Source organism: Xylona heveae (assembly GCF_001619985.1).
Source record: "Xylona heveae TC161 unplaced genomic scaffold L228scaffold_7, whole genome shotgun sequence".
Classification (NCBI taxonomy): domain Eukaryota; kingdom Fungi; phylum Ascomycota; class Xylonomycetes; order Xylonales; family Xylonaceae; genus Xylona; species Xylona heveae.
In genome coordinates, this window is record NW_017264199.1 from 844,495 (window position 1) to 860,950 (window position 16,456).

Sequence of the window (16,456 nt, forward strand, 5' to 3'; positions counted from 1 at the left end):
TTTATGGCTTTGTTTCGCTTGTCGCGACCGCCACAAGAGCCTCTAGTCGGCCCATATCTGCGTCATCTCTCTTTCGTCTTGAAGGTTCTTCAACTATGTCCATCCGAGTTCCTCTTTCGGATGGCAGCGGATAACTAACAGTGTTTCCATTCTTATTTGTGTAACTCTAAACCAGGCAACGCGTTAGTCAAACCACAGAATATTGGGAAAATTAGGAACCTTATACGTACTGCGTGGCTATCCTCAGGCCCAACAGTCGAGTGATTGGCTTCAATGTACCCATTGCTATGCACAATAGAGGGATGATATTCTCCAGCAGATGATATTGAAGGGGTTGGAACACCTTCACTACTGCTAGAGTCTTCAGGAGACGTCCGCTGAGCACTGAATGTCGGCTGAGTAGCCGAGAGAGGGCCATTGTACCAGCCTTGCCGTTTGATTCGCCTGGGCGTCTCGGGTGATCCGTTGCTGCTCTGCTGCACTTCGATAGACTGATACTGGATGGGTTGAGTATGAGACAACCGGGTATCAGGATACATGGGAGGCTGAGGCGCAGTAGATGGCCTGGAAGTAGAGCCGTTTGGCGGACGACTCAAAGACTGTCCCCAAACGTGCGGTTCCTGTCCTGATGAAGTAATGTCTAGCTTGGTCAAATTATGATGCAGAGACATGTCCCATTGGACATGACCACGTTTATCGTCTGGCCCCACACCTGACTGCTCTGTGGGCCCTGCGACGGACGCAAGTCGGCTTGGAGTATCTAGTTGCATAGGGCTCGTTCCTCTTTCCGGCGGCGTCAACGGTCTATAAGAAACTCGATCAAAGCTTTCAATTCCGGGTAGACGAGTAGCCGAGGTTTGACTCGCTGAGACTTGTGACGCCATTGCTGCCTCAGGGTTGTCCGGCGTTTGATAGTAGCCTGTGCCGCGGGGAGCTGGTCGATTATAGGAGCCAGTGTAAGTTTCAGGATGCCATGTCCTTCGGCGCCATTCCGCATCTGCAGAAGTTACAGTCTCGCGCCTGGCGGAGAATGTCGAACTTGTCGGGCTTCCGAAGCTGCTTCCATCGGGTGTGTAGATTGAGGCAGTCGATGACGCAAGCGGGCTGAGATAAGGAGGCTGATACGTCGCTCCATGCGGGGAAGTATACGAGTTGACACCAGAAGGTACTGACAGCCGTCGGTTTGGCGTTCTTTGAGCCCACACACCTGGGTTCCTTGGAATAGTTGAAATGGGCGATTGAAGCCCCGGAGTAAACAAGGGACTTCCAGGTCCCGTAGAAAAATGGGCCGAGGTAGGTGTGCTAAAGCTACCGGGAGAATTCGCGGAATAGCCAGTGAACTGTTGACCAGAAATTTCAGGAGGAATTCGAAAGGTGTCGAGCGTTAATCTCGCACGAGCGGTTGGATCATTAGCCATCATAAGTGGAGGCGGTTGCCTACGTCCATCATCCCGCTGACTTGTGGTTGACACAGTCGACGCTACACTTGAGGCAGATAAGGTCCTACTATGGCCCCTGCTCGGGCCAGGGTGGCTCCCAAGCGTAGTTGCACGAGAACGGCTCCCTGGCGGCCGAACGCGATCCGTCCTGATTTGGCGCTGGAAGCGTGTCCCAGTGGCTGCAAGTGAGTCTCCTGGGATGTCCTCATTGACATGGACTGTTTGAGCATGTTGGCGTAAATTATCCAATCGAGAAAATCGACGAGCACAATGACACTGGAACGGCCGTTCTCCGGTATGTTTCCTAGAGGGCAAAAGAACGGTCAGTATCTGCGCCACAGAGAAGGGTAAAAAAACAAGCTGCGAAGTTTTACCTGATATGACGAGCAAGGTGTTCGCTTCTAGTGAAGCTCAAATTGCAGGGAGGAAATTCGGTACAAAAGAATCTTTGCCCTTTCTTCTTCTTTGCGGGCCGAGCAATATCTCCCGCAACACTCTCATTCTCCGACGCGTCCTGGCCTTCATCAGAATCTTCCGGGTCCACAGTCGGATGTCCAGAACCCCCGGATCGAGTAGACCGAAGAGAGTTTCCTCTACTGGGCATTCCTTCCAGGCGGTTCTGGTCAGACTGGGGGAGAGCAGAAGCGGGGTTCGTCAAGGACGTTGAGGATGGCAAAGGTCGCTGTCCAGCAAGGCCACCAAATTTGTCCTTTGGCAGCGAATTCGGAGATGCTTCAGGTGCGCCGACCTGAGATTGGGGCCGATTGGGTCCGATTGTGTTTGTTCTGGGCGCCGCTAGAGCTATGGCCTCAGATTGCCGACGTTGGCTTTCGGACACAGAGCCCGTATTTACCGGATGAAAAGCCATGCCGCCGAAGCAGAAAAAACCAAAAAATTAACGAGCAAAACGAGCAAAACGCCCCAAAGAGCGAAACCCGAGAAAAAGGAGACGTCGGAAGAATATATTGACAGCGACACGCGCGGAAAAAAAAGGTGTCGTGTGGACCAAGTACTGGCTCGGGCAGATCGTTTAAGGGTACGCTCCGCCTTGCAGTATTATAATTATGTCGATGTGGTTGACTAGTTTCGAGAAGTGGGATCGGCCGGGACGCTGAGGCGACATGGAAGAGAGCGCGGGACGATATCGCAGGTTCAACAGCAAAACTGTAAAAGCGAAGATCCGCGAGAGGGCGTCCTTTCAAGGCAGCATATAAATGACGACGAAGTTGAAATCGTCGGTCGAAGCTGAAGGTGGTTGAGCGAACCGGGTGACCGGAGGAAACGAAATGCGGCGGTTGAGGTGTTGAGATAGGATGGTCAGAGCCCCGCCACCTCGCAGAATCGTCGCGACAAATGAAGCTTCTTGACCACCTTATTACAGGCTGGATAGAGTTGTGAAATTCGAGGCAACGTTCGCCCGTCGTCGAAGGAAATCAGATTTCGATGGACGAAAGTGAAACGGCAAAGGACGTTGCGATGTAAGCTTGAGGGAGCTGCTGCGTTCGGTGAATCTTTCGGTCGGTGAGACCAAGGTGACGGCAAGTGTGATGTATGTGAGGGAGGTGTATCGGGTATGGGGGAGGTAGGTAATGTTTAGTGGAGGTGTTTAGTCAGGAAACCAAGTTAGGGTCGGAGCAGACGGCATGAGGGACAGATGGAAAGGGCGAGTGAGATAGAGGGATGATGGGGGAAAGAGGTAAAGAAACGTGCGCAAGAGGGAAAGGGAAGGGCCACCACCACCACCATCCAGTCCAAGCCGTAACGTAACCGGGGACTAGAGAGGGAAGCGGCCTACAGAGTTACAGTTTGCGTATTATTTTGTCGGTGCACCAAGCACCCCAAGCACGGCAATAACAAGTACGACGGCAGGTACATGGTACAGGACGAGTTAAGAAAAGCAGCCTCAAAAAAGAGACACTAAAAGGAACGAGGGACGAGGGGCCTGTTGAACGAGGGGAACCGACGCGATGCGAGGGGTACTAGACCTTTCCTTAGCGCCGCCTAGGCAGCCGATCCCAGCCTTCGCCCAGAACCTTGTCGCCCTTTTGCTCCAACTTCTGCGACGCATTCGAGGCCCTGCGCTGCTTGTAGGCATATCCCCCTTGGTCTACCAGGGCGCCCAAGGGGACCATGGCTTATGGTGTTCACTCTCGGCGTAAGCCTGCGTGCGGAAATTGGCCACTTGGGGACACATTATTATCCTCCACGTCTACTTACTGACCTACCTACCTACCTACCTACTGACTGCTAAGCACGTCCTACTGTACGTACATTTGAGAAGTCTCACCTTTGAGGCCACCTTCCAAGAGACCAGGGTGTTCGCCACGCTCATCCAAGGCGATGCCATAGAGTAATTTGTTTTCGCGACGCGGGAGAGGATTCTTCTCTGGGACTAAACGAGCCAAATACCAACTGCATCCCACCTCAGGCCAAAACAAATAAAACTGTATCAGCTACGACTATCCTTGTTTTATCGCCATCCCGCTCGCTGTACTCCGATAAGTGGGGTCCACTTAAGCATGGGCCGGACCAGACAAAAGAGGCACATGTCGCTGAGACAAGAGTCATCGAATGCAATGATGCAAGAGTTTGTTAGTAGTAGGTAGAGAGGTCAGCAATAATTGGGAAGATGCGGGCGCTCTGTAGCGATGCACATCAGCACGAGGCGACAGGCACGGATTGACTCCTGAACTCGTCAACCAATCCAACGTCTCGTTTTCTCGCTCTCGGTGGGGATGAGAGTCCACGAGTGGAGGGGCAATTCCAAACCCGTCCTTGTACCAATAGATCGACGAGTTCCTCTTGATCACTTTCTGCGCGTTCCTGGCACATGGTCTTGCGGATAAAGTAAAGTACTGAAGAGCAAACCTTCACATGATGGCGAAAGCTCCACATGTCTACGCACCCAAACCCCCACCATATGCCGCTTCCAGAGGCCGCAGAACAATGTAGCAGTACCATTATTGCCGGGGCTTACGAGGGTTCGTTTCACTTGAATCTATGCGACCAGGCCCTGGCGATGAATCATGGTCGATACAAACAAACTGATCATCTACTGGCGATAGAAAGCGCGACTCGCACTGTAGAGGTTTTGAGGCCGTTTATCCGGTCTGATTTGAAAACAACAAATCAGAAATCACCCTATCGCCATTGTAGGAATCTTTTCAGAGTGATCCGGGTACTGGGCACACTTCAATCAGGTATCGGAGACGCTTTGATTGTGCGGGGGTACGGTACCATAAATATATCTCAGGTACCTTAGGCAGGTACAGGTGCCAAACAAAGCTCTATGCGGTCTAGGTAACTCTCTCGCTGGCCATGCCCCGCCAGAGGTTACTTTTGCCAACGTGCGACGAAGAGGCGCTAGCTATTGTTTGGGCTTTGCGGCCGAATAGTATTGTATGCAAGGGCGTCTCATCGCTACAGCAGGTACTCGTAGTGGTCGGTCGAGTGTTCATTCAAGAAGGTACCTCCGTCATAAATCGCCAACGGGAAGCAACATCCCCTTATCATGTCCACAAGTTTGTCGGCTTAGAGCATAGCCCAGGGCTTAGAGGCTCCTCTTTGGTGTGGTACCTGAGCTTGCATCAGCCTTTTCCTGCAACGCTAGCGTCAAATCGATGATTATGCGTGGTCGAATGGTTCATTACCATTGCCACTGGCCTTCTCCGAGCCAGAATTTGGGGAAACCAAAAGTCGGTTGGTGTCGAGCATTCCCTCCTGATTACAGGAAATATCCCTCTTAGTTTGCCGTCTGGCAATACTGGACAATGTGCACATTTGAAAGGATGACGAAACCTACAATTTGATATCGAGTCATCCAACCTACCTAGATAGATGTGTAGCAGTCTTGTCTGCAAACAGTCCAATCAGAATGGATGCCGTGGCGTTTGATGATGGCCGCCGTCGTGTCCGCCTAAAGCCCCAACTTGACTTTAGGTGGCCACCTGATGCAGCTCACGGCTCTTAGGCCCTCCGGATCCAACCCCCGCTCCACACTCTGGCCGATATATTCAAATGGCGAGATAGTTTGTATGAGTCTTCCGAAGGATGCCTCCCTCGTTGATGCTTTAGATCGTTGGTCCTGCGTCTCCAACCTCGGGCTTATCCGATCACGTCTTATTCAGTAAAGGCGAAAGTACTCTGTACATAATGTTGAAGGGCTGAGTTGCGGACGGTGGATATTCGCATGCGAAGATCCATGAGCTAACGACATCATCGGATCAAGTTACCGATCTTTGTTTTCCTCTTGTTCAGGAACCACACTCACGGGGACTGCGAGCCACCCGCGCTTTGTTAGTTGTCTGTGCTCATTAACTACCTAATGTCTTCCCAACCAGTACTCCATAAATTTTCTTCGGGTTTTCGCCACGGATACCATCGCAGAAAACCTGCCATCACCGTTTTGAAATCGTAACGAAATGGCCAGGTGGGGAGCCTAGCTTAACAATCCAACCCGCCTCGGTGCAGACTGGTGGCATCTTGCACTTACGGAGAGACGCAGAGCAAGCGACCGGACGGGTCGATCGCCACCACGGGCGCGGCCCCTCGACAAGTCCCGCAGGTCCCAGTGCTTCACCATAGCCACCAAGAAGGGACTAGGCAGATCTTCCCAAATCGTCCTCATTCTTGCGCCTGTCAGATTGCCTCTCCTTATCGCTTATCGATACGACAAAGAACCCAAATGGTCAAACAAGGTTCATTCTCCCGTTGTTTTAACCCTCGGCACAACAACATCGCTCTTGATACGAATTGCGCCACTAACACGCGACCCCTGACTACTTACGTGCGTCAAAGAGGTCCAAAAGGTTCCAAGGTTTACTAGGCATGCCAGACTCATGACAGGGTTTGGAGCACTTGCATGGTGAATGCATCAAGGCAATAAAAAAAGCGATACCTCGTTCCGAGTTCTACCGTATTGGTAGGTGCGGAAAGTACTCATGCGTATTCTTAGGGTTAGGTGAAATACTTATCAGAACAATGTTTGTTAGATATGCAAACTGACAGCCAACCCTAGATTGTGCTAGTAAAGGATTGCACATGCTGTAAGTTCGATGCGTGTTTTATTTGAAGTTTGTTAAGATGTTTGTAGCCGACGTTTGACTGTCTGTTGCAGCTCCAACAATGCCACGAACAATCATTAATTTAATATTCAGGGGCTTTTTCTTCTTAGTACTATCACTTTCTAGACTTAATAGTTGTAAGTCTTTTAGTCATGATCTCTTCCAAAAATAATTAGAAATTGTCCGTATCAGGGTTCTACCGCCATTCATTGTACTGCAGGAAATGAACGTTGCAATGCTCGTGTTGCTAAAAATAATAGCCATGGAAAATGAGGTGAGGAGTCCCGCATTAGAAAGGAGAAAGCACTCTTAATGGAATCTGTGGGCTAAGAATTTTTAATTTTGCTGTGTTTTGTCTTTGAGGGATATTTTAGTTTTTGTTTGATCCTAGAGTCACAAAGAAGTGGACCGTTGTTATTATCATAACGGAAATGTTTTTGTTTGAATCTAAGAGACCAGCACTGAACCTGGTGATACGTGATCAACTTGTGCACTCTTGACTCTTTGTCATAAGTTCAGAAATGCTTGGCTCATTTGCCAAATTTGATGCCCAGGTCCATTGAAAAAAAAAAAAAAAAAAAAATTCCATTTCTTTGTCTCCAGAAAAGATATATTATGACACGGAGTGACAAATTCTGGTGTTTCGAAGCAAGTTATTTTGAGAATTGACAAAAGCCTATAGAGAACAGGATAATATTGCACCAGAAAGTCCTATCGCTGTCCATTGCCCTCTTACAATCCGTGCATCCGCATCACGCGATGGAAAAGCAGGTTGAAGGCCAGATTGAAGATCTTATTGGTAAAGCTGCGAAGGACACAAAGGGAGATTTATCAGAAGAAAGTCAACAAGGTCGGTGTCCTTGCAACATGTGCAATATTCAGTGCAAAGGTTGGACTGTAAATGCTTAGCTGCTGAAAGAAATTGAATCATTCCCAACCATGTCGACACTTGTACACAAGGATAACTCCTCACCGGGGTTCTCACCGGGGTTTTCACCGGCACAATCAGGCGAGAGCGATGACAGTACAATGCAGGTAATCTGGGATTATATGGCAGGCCGCACGGGATGGTCCGAAACCCAAAAAGTAAATTCTTCATCTCATTGTATACGAAGGCAAATTGCTGACTCAATAAATAGAATGTTCGGAGCGGGATCTTGCTTGAGGGAAGTAATCACACTCGGCTCTTAATAGAAGGCGGACGACGTTTTATATTCCGGGACAACTTATGGCAAGAGGTGAGCAGGGGAAAGGCTCGAGTCGTTACTGAGCAGGAACTTCGTGGAAATCGGCAGCCACTTAGAGAAAAAACTCCGCAAAATACTGTGGTCGAAGAACCAACAGGTCAAGCCGCGAATCCTGTGCGAAGGCGTGCACGGCTAAAATGGGATGGGAGGTTGCCAGCTCCGATAAGAGAAGAGCCATCAGAAAGCGAAGCTGCAAAGGCAGCTGAGGTTTTGCGCCAAGCAAAGTTAGTCCATGATATCCTTGAGCAAGCATATATCCCGTTTTCTGGAGTCAGAAGAATGCGAACTTGGGCTGGACCGACCATGGAATATGTTGATCAAGAAGAGCTGCAGAGCCTTCCCTCATCGGCAACAGATATAAGGCCGGGTCTCGGGTGAATTACGTTATTAATTGCGAGATGCACGGGAGTGCGCTTCACTTCATTCGGGGCCAATAGTTCGGACATATTATCTTCTTTTTCCTTTTTGGTTATGCGTGGAATAAGTCTATGAATAGTCAATCGAATTGATTTTATCTCTTTCAGCACTGGAGGCATAATATATATCCATATGTATTATGGGGCAAAGCGTGACTATGAGCGTATCTTGCAGACAGAAAGTTGTAGATAATAAACATAGGTGCAAGTTGGTAGCTAAGCTTCCTACCTACCTAACTTCTACGCCGAAGGGTTTGGTGCTAGGGAGCTAATATGCAAGTTTACGTCTTATCACAGCGACCATTTGTGCAAATATCATTGCTGCCAATACTATCGTCCTTCGTCACGAACAACCAGCTGCATCAATTGTTCTTTCGCCATGCCCTCAATATTCCTATAGGATACTGTCAAACCGCTATTTATTCCTCTTACCATGAGGTGTACGATTCGTGGCGACAATGTTCACTTTCACTCCTCTTCTAGGCGCACAATCTGAATCTTCGGCTTCCCAGTCCTTGCTCGAGCTTGATGGAGGTATCAAGATCTTGATCGACGTTGGATGGGATGTGACCTTCGATGTTGAGAAGCTCAAGGCGTTGGAAAAGTGAGTCTTTTTCGATCTTTCACTGGACAGCGTGATTTGGTTGGAACAATCCAAACGCGTGGCGCATGAACAAGCCTGACGAAGCTCGACGAACCAATTGATGCTCGCTGCTCCTTTGCGACTGCTGACCTTTCAATTTTACAGACATGTACCGACGCTGTCAATTATCCTCTTGACCCATGCGACTCCTGCGCATTTGGCGGCGTTCGCTCATTGCTGCAAACATTTCCCACTATTCACCAGAATACCCATCTACGCTACTACGCCCGTGATATCCTTAGGAAGGACGCTTCTACAAGATCTCTATTCGTCTACGCCGTTGGCCTCAACGCTGATCCCGAAATCTTCACTTTCTGAGAGCTCTTATGCACTCCAATCTTCTGATCCATCCGGGAACGCCTCTGACTTCCTTCTTCACCCACCGACTGCGGACGAAATTGCAACATACTTTTCGCATATTCATCCGTTAAAATACTCCCAACCTCATCAGCCTCTACCTTCACCATTCTCGCCGCCTCTGAACGGCCTCACGATTACCGCTTACAATGCCGGTCACACCCTTGGCGGAACTATCTGGCACATACAGCACGGACTGGAATCCATAGTTTATGCCGTTGACTGGAATCAGGCTAGAGAAAATGTGCTCGCCGGCGCGGCTTGGCTTGGCGGTGCTGGGGCAGGCGGAAATGATGTAGTTGAGCAGCTGAGAAAGCCAACAGCATTGGTTTGTGGAAGCACAGGCGCCCAGTCATTCTCGTTGCCAGGCGGGCGAAGGCGACGCGATGAGTTACTTTTGAACTCCATACGTGCTACTCTAAGCAAGGGAGGGACTGTTCTTATTCCAACAGACTCTAGTTCTCGCATCTTGGAATTAGCATATTTGCTTGAACATGCTTGGAGAGCAGCATCAGATGACTCTTTGAAAGGATCACGACTTTTCTTGGCAAGCAGAAAAATTGGTACTACTATGAAGTACGCAAGAAGTATGCTTGAGTGGATGGATGAAAGCATTATACGCGAATTTGAAGCCGATGATAGCAGTACTTTACCGCAGCGTCGATCAACCGCGAACAACCGACCTGAGAGGTCAATTGGACACGGTGGCAATCAGAGAGATAGTCATCACACTACAAGGCATGCTGGGCCGTTCGACTTCAGATATCTTAAATTGTTGGAGAGAAAATCCCAGGTCGATCGGGCATTAGCAATCGAAGGCGGCAAAGTTATATTGGCGAGTGATTCATCACTGGATTGGGGCTTTTCAAGAGACGTCCTACTCAACATTGCCTCAAATAGCTCAAATCTTGTCGTTCTAACGGAGAAACATCGAAGCTCGAGCGCTGACGAACCTGATTCTTCAAGCTTGGGACGACTTCTTTATACCTGGTGGGATATAGGGAAAGGCGCTGCTGTTGCTCCTTCCAGCGAAGACATCCCCGCTCTTGTCCCTGGACAGGGACGAGAGATTCATATTAGCGAAGCCCACAGGGTTCCGCTTGAGGGACAAGAGCTTGTAATATATCAGCAGTACTTGGCTACCCAGCGTCAGCTCCACAATATTTTGCAGTCGGAACAAGGTGCAAATCTCGACAATGCTGCTGATGCTGTCGACGATGCATCTTCAACCTCTTCGAGCTCGGAAGAATCTGAATCTGAGCATCAGGGCAAAGCTTTGAACATTTCTGCAACAATGGCCCATTCCAATCGCAATAAGCTAGGACTTTCTAATGAGGAGCTGGGAATCAACGTGCTTTTGCGCCGGCGGGATGTTCATGACTATGACGTGAGGAACAAAAGAGGCCGAGAAAAAATGTTTCCTTTTGTGGCAAAGCGACGGCGAGGTGACGAATTTGGGGAGCTTATCCGGCCTGAGGATTATCTTAGGGCTGAAGAGCGAGAGGAAGTCGACGGGCTCGAAATTCGAGGTACTGCTGCTGATTCTGCTCAAGGACTTGGGCAAAAAAGGAAATGGGATGAGGCTACCGGAGCAAATGGATCGAAGAATCGTCGACAGCTGGATGACTCAAACAAACGACAGAGGGACGGGAAAGATGTTGGCGCAGTGAATAGCTCGGAATTGGATGCGTCGGAACACCCGGTGGGTGTGTCCTCGCTAGGCTTTGAAGATGAAGGAAGTTCCTCTGAATCTGAAGCCGACGAACCCGCTACGATCCCATCAAAACTTGCTCTCAAAACTCGCACTGTTGGTGCTAGCTTTAACGTTACATTTATCGATTTCATGGGTCTTCATGACAAGCGGAGTCTGCAGATGCTTATTCCACTTATTCAACCACGCAAACTCATCCTCGTGGGAGGCACCACAGATGAAACTTCGACCCTCGCGGATGATTGTCGGAAATTGCTCAGCGCGAGACTGGGCGCCTCAGCAGAGATTGGCCTGGATATTTTGACACCAATTGTTGGCCAAGCTGTAGATGCAAGTGTAGACACCAATGCTTGGGTGGTCAAACTTAGCGACACACTTGTAAGGCGCTTGCACTGGCAGAGCGTAAGAGGGCTTGGCGTCGTGACTGTTACTGGCCGATTAGAAGCCAAAGAGTCGCCTAATCTGTCTCTGACAAGTCTCACGAAGAGACAAAAGCTGGATCGAGATAATGCAGACGATATTGCAGAGGGCGAAGATCATGGCTCGGTGAAAATGGCCAAGGAGCCGCCAACGTTAGATGTTCTTCCAGCAAGCATAGCTGCCGCCACTCGTTCTGTTGCTCAACCTCTCCACGTCGGTGATCTAAGGCTGGCTGACTTGAGGAAAATTATGCAAGCATCCGGACACCTTGCCGAGTTCAGAGGCGAAGGTACCCTGGTCATCGATGGTCTCGTTGCGGTTCGCAAAACTGGAACCGGAAGGATTGAAGTTGAAGGTGGAGGTTTATTCGCTCCGGGCCAGAGGTCTAGCAACATGGAAGGGAGCTTCTATGCCGTCAAAAGGAAGATCTATGAGGGGCTTGCCGTAGTTTCCGGCGGCTGAATCATCAGTCAGCTTCCAAGTCTCGAACATAGCAAACCGCGGCTTGAAAACCTTAATGCATCAAAAGCACAATTACTGGATATTACAACATCGTGGTTCGAAATTACAATCAGCATTTTTTGGAATCAAATGGATCAGGCCTGTTTCTTTTGCAAACTTTTCATGACTGCCAAACAATGTTCCATTTACAGTGAATGGCAGTCCGTTTGCAGTTTGTATCTGGGCGGTCATGAGCTGTGTATATTTTGGGGCACACCATTCATGTCTTCAACCCTGAATGTTTTCACCCGTGACCCTCTTTTCTCCTTTTAGTCCCACGTCACTCTCAACAGGGGTCAATATCCATACATTTATAGCCCAGACTTCGCTTCATCATGATTCACACTCTCGGTCTGCCTTATTAAAGCCGCCTTGCCTGCCCATTCTTCATTCCCATTTCCATAGCTGTCATTTGGGTACTCCACTGACGTGTTACCGCTCTACTTTTACGCCACTTAAGCCGTCTTCCATTTACCGCGAGCCGCACTTTTTGGGTTTTCTTGCATCTTTGGAACAGTTCAGGGCCTCCACTTATTATTTCAACTCCCTTATGGCGAAAATTCCCCCGTACGGTTGGTCGACAAATAACAACTACATGAACGTCATGGGAACCCCTTCAGCACCTTCGTTTGGCTATGGTGCCCTTCCTTTCTCGTTCTACTCCGCAGGATGCGTCTTTCCACAGCCCCTCTATCCTTCTCCTGTGCCACCTTTTGCAGCGCTTCCAGAGATTCCGCAGCCTCCAAAACCAGTAGCTGAAAATCTCCTTCCACCCGGAATCGATCTCGAGGAAACACCCATCGATGGCAGCGCCAACTATTTGTTTCCCAAGAAGCATACTCTCATTCATGTCGTGCTTGGAAATCACCATCCATGGGAAAAGCCAGGGCAGGAATTTAATTTTGCCATTATGCGAGTTCCTACTTCAATGACTGTCAAGGACGTGATCCATCAGTTGGGCGCCACGACGGGTGACAATGCGAAGAATGGCATTACTGAGGTACTTGAACTAGGAGATGGAAGGTGGCTGAAGGGCATCTCGTTTTTCGCTGCAGATAAAAAATCCGAAAAGCCCATTGCTGACTTTGGCTGGGACGAGAAAAGGGGTCCCGGTGGTCTCTCTCCAATTTGGCTTGCAGTTCACCGGGCTTAGTGAGGCCCCGACAGCCCTAATATCGACAACTTGATACGATCGGTTGGGAAGGATGACGCTCAAGGGACACTTTCAGTTGCGTTTGATCTTTTTCTTGTTTTCTTTTTTTTTTCTTCCGGGTTTTGAAACTGTCACTTTCGTAAAGTTTTACGGTTTTCGGTCTTTTCTTCCCTTTTTCTTATGTGCAATAAGTTATCTACTTTACTGGGCGTTGAGTTTTGGATTCGCAATTTTGCATATTGTTCGCACAACCCTATTGTTTTCCCTATCTTACCGAATATTAGAGGCGTCGCAATACAGAATGGAGTTATAAACTATTATCTATCTTGAAGAAGTCGAAAGGTTCATGCTACAGGGATCTTTAATGTAGTGCAAACAGAAGCTTCCCGTAGGCTTGTTCTGCATAGTAAATGAATCTAGCCTCTTCGACGTGATCGACAGCAAGTCAAACTCCTTGTTTTTGATTGACTATCAATCGTGCCTCCCACGGCCAACCACGTAATTATTCAAGAATTTCGACATTGAGTGGGTTTTTACATTGCGGTGTATAAGGTATTCAAATCCACACCGTTGGACAGATACAGTATTTCACACCTACCCAAGATGGCGATGGTCTACTTACCGGGCTAAAGGCCAACGGGCAGTTGCCCCTGCCGCTAAGCCAAACCCCGTATCTCGTGCCGACGACTTGGTCCGATAGTGATACAACGTACCGACTGCACATTATTTAATCTTCTCCGCAGCGGAGAAGTCGGTTACGTTTTATTCGGCCTATCTCTAACTAATTTGGGCCACTTTCTTATCTGGAAGCTCAATTGATAGTGAGTATCCTGACTGCAAATCATATTGGGGTAAAGAAGGCAATTATATAGCGCTGGTCGCCAGGAAAATGAAGATCTACTTGGTGGAATTTGACACTGTTATATGAGCAAGGCACCTTGAGCTTTTAAGGCTCAAATTCTTGATCAACGTCGTTCTTCAACAAGATTGACATTGAAGCTCGTCGACAAACTTTCGACTGTGCGAAATGAGTGCCGCAATCCACCCGCTCGCTCCTCTGAGCGCGAGCGAAATCGTCACCGGTTCTAAGCTCATCAAGGAACTGTACCCGGCCGAAACCGATATCCACTTCAAAGCTATTACCCTTGCAGAGCCTGCAAAGCAAGAAGCTATACCTTTCCTAAACGCTGAACATAACGGAAAGCCACTTCCTACAATCCATAGAAGAGCCTTCGTATGCTACTATATTCGGAATACAGTAAGCACGATGGTTCAGAATGAAACGCCGGTTCTTGACTGATTCATACTCGCACTTCAGAATAAGCTCCATGAAGCTGTAGCGAATCTCTCGCTGAAAAGGGTCGAGAGCAATGTGCGATTGGGCCCTAATGTCCACAGTTCGGCGGACGGGGAGGAAATTATCGCGGTCGAGAAAGTTGCGTTAGCCGATGAAGGCGTCAAGGCTGAGATTCGCAAACTTCACCTTCCCGCGGGCACTGTGGTCATTTGTGATCCTTGGATTTATGGTAAGACGCCATGTCACTTCTTGTGTTGTAATATGCTGATAGCCTGGAGGTTCAAACGGCATCGATGACGATAATCGAATGTATCAGTGCTTTCTTTATATGCGAGACCCGTTTAACTCTTCGGAGGCAGACTCCAATCATTATGCTTTGCCCCTTGCAATTTCTCCGGTCGTTGATACCGTGACAATGCGCGTTAGCAGGATAGACCATCTACCAACGGGGGCTGATAACACTGTCAAACCGACAGTGCCTTATAAGTTGAAGCCTGCAAACGAGTATATTCCAGAGGCTCAGGTGCTCCGTACTGATCTCAAGCCTCTAAATGTCGTCCAACCGGATGGCGCAAGTTTCAAAGTGTCTAAACAAGAGACCAGCTCAGTCATCGATTGGCAGAAATGGAGATTTCGCGTTGGTTTTAACCAGAGGGAGGGGATGGTTCTGTATGATGTGAGTCATGACTATAACATGTCGTTCGCCATTTTTATTCTGACGCGGGGGACTAGGTACGCTACGATGATCGCAGTCTATTCTACCGTTTGTCTCTCTCCGACATGAACATTCCATACGCGGATCCACGAACTCCCTTCAATAGAAAAGCAGCATTTGACCTCGGCGACGCCGGAGCTGGCATCATGGTAAGGTTTGGTCTTTTAGAGAAGAGCTTCATTTCACTAATCATAGAATTTTCCAGGCGAACAATCTCAAATTAGGGTGTGACTGTCTCGGCTCAATTTATTATCTGAATGCAGTGCTTTCTGATGATAAAGGTGGGACTATCAATATGGACAATGTCGTATGCATTCATGAACAAGACGCCGGCATTGGTTGGAAGCACACCAACTACAGAACTGGACGAGCAGTCGTTGTTCGAAACAGAGAGCTTGTGCTACAGAGGTAGATTTTTCGACCCATGAATTTGATAGGCACTCCGCTCACTTCGTGTTTTAGTATCATCACTGTTGCAAATTACGAGTATATCCTGGCATTTATATTCAACCAAGCGGGAGAAATTACATATGAGGTTCGGGCTACTGGAATTCTCAGCACGCAGCCCCTAGATGACGGCGTCGAGGTGCCGTGGGGCACTGTGGTGCACCCAGGTGTCTTGGCCGCTCATCACCAGCATATTTTCTCCCTTCGCCTAGACCCAGCCCTGGACGGATATGATAATAGACTGGTGTATGATGAAGCTCACGCCATGGCCCCGTCTGATTTCAATCCGCTTTCCGTGGGATACTACACGAAAGAGACCGTCGTCGAGAAGTCTGGTGGATACGACGTAGACGTGGATAAGAACCAGATCTTCAAGATTCAAAACGCAGCTGTAAAAAATCCAGTAAACGGCAAGCCAGTTGCTTATAAGATCATGGCTCCACCATTCCAGAAGATGCTAGCTCTGAAAGAAAGCTTCCACTACAAGCGAGCAGAATTCGCGGACCGTTCTATATACGTCACACAATACCGCGATGGCGAGCTATACGCTGGAGGCAAATATACCAATCAGTCCCGCGGTGGTGCTGGTGTACGGGCCTGGGCCGACCGAAAGGACAACGTCAAGGACACCGATATTGTTGTCTTCGTCCAATTTGGGATCAATCATATTCCAAGGATTGAGGACTTTCCAGTCATGCCTTGCGAAATCTTAAAGGTGCACTTGAAGCCAGTGAACTTTTTCACTAAGAACCCGGCTCTAGACGTACCGCCCTCTGTTCAGTCATTTAATAAATCCGACCTACTCTCAGAGGCACATCACCAAGCGACCTCTACTCTCAAGGTCGACGAAGATTCGTCATGTTGCTCAAGCAAACTCTAGATTTTATGTTTTCCTCTCTATATGGTATTGTTTTGGTATTGAATTCAGCATTTTACTTTCATTCTTTTGTTCTACATCAAGCATGAAGTTTCCACTGTTTACTATTCGAGGAATGCCGAATAAACTAGAGAGCTAGAAGCTTTCCTTTTTGATATTTAGGAAATAAA

General features: G+C 48.6%; 4 protein-coding genes across 4 annotated transcripts; 3 read left to right on the plus strand and 1 right to left on the minus strand.

Moving 5' to 3' along the window:
* Nucleotide 1: 1 nt before the first annotated feature.
* Nucleotides 2-2,307, minus strand: L228DRAFT_239701 (hypothetical protein; the record flags this gene model as incomplete). Its single annotated transcript, XM_018331169.1, has 3 exons — nt 2-166; nt 231-1,743; nt 1,814-2,307. 3 exons carry the CDS (start codon nt 2,305-2,307, stop codon nt 2-4), a joined length of 2,172 nt encoding a protein of 723 aa, XP_018187310.1.
* Nucleotides 2,308-8,623: 6,316 nt separating this feature from the next.
* Nucleotides 8,624-11,758, plus strand: L228DRAFT_239702 (hypothetical protein; the record flags this gene model as incomplete). The annotated part of the gene is made up of 2 exons (XM_018331170.1): nt 8,624-8,769; nt 8,914-11,758. The coding sequence occupies 2 exons, from the start codon at nt 8,624-8,626 to the stop codon at nt 11,756-11,758; spliced, it is 2,991 nt and encodes a 996-aa protein (XP_018187311.1).
* Nucleotides 11,759-12,347: 589 nt separating this feature from the next.
* On the plus strand, nt 12,348-12,950 carry L228DRAFT_269213 (hypothetical protein; the record flags this gene model as incomplete). The annotated part of the gene is made up of 1 exon (XM_018335249.1): nt 12,348-12,950. One exon carries the CDS (start codon nt 12,348-12,350, stop codon nt 12,948-12,950), a length of 603 nt encoding a protein of 200 aa, XP_018187312.1.
* Nucleotides 12,951-13,795: 845 nt separating this feature from the next.
* Nucleotides 13,796-16,370, plus strand: L228DRAFT_221769 (hypothetical protein). Its single transcript, XM_018330281.1, has 6 exons — nt 13,796-14,208; nt 14,269-14,476; nt 14,526-14,923; nt 14,980-15,111; nt 15,168-15,370; nt 15,425-16,370. The coding sequence occupies exons 1-6, from the start codon at nt 13,978-13,980 to the stop codon at nt 16,287-16,289; spliced, it is 2,037 nt and encodes a 678-aa protein (XP_018187313.1). The 5' UTR covers nt 13,796-13,977; the 3' UTR covers nt 16,290-16,370.
* The last annotated feature ends 86 nt before the right edge of the window (nt 16,371-16,456 follow it).

Bases quoted from the DNA above. Each gene is read 5' to 3' on its own strand.
- L228DRAFT_221769 (XM_018330281.1), top strand. From the start codon at position 13,978: ATGAGTGCCGCAATCCACCCGCTCGCTCCTCTGAGCGCGAGCGAAATC. The intron at 14,924-14,979 runs GTGAGTCATGAC...GCGGGGGACTAG, and splicing joins AGGGGATGGTTCTGTATGAT to GTACGCTACGATGATCGCAG. The intron at 15,371-15,424 runs GTAGATTTTTCG...TTCGTGTTTTAG, and splicing joins AGAGAGCTTGTGCTACAGAG to TATCATCACTGTTGCAAATT.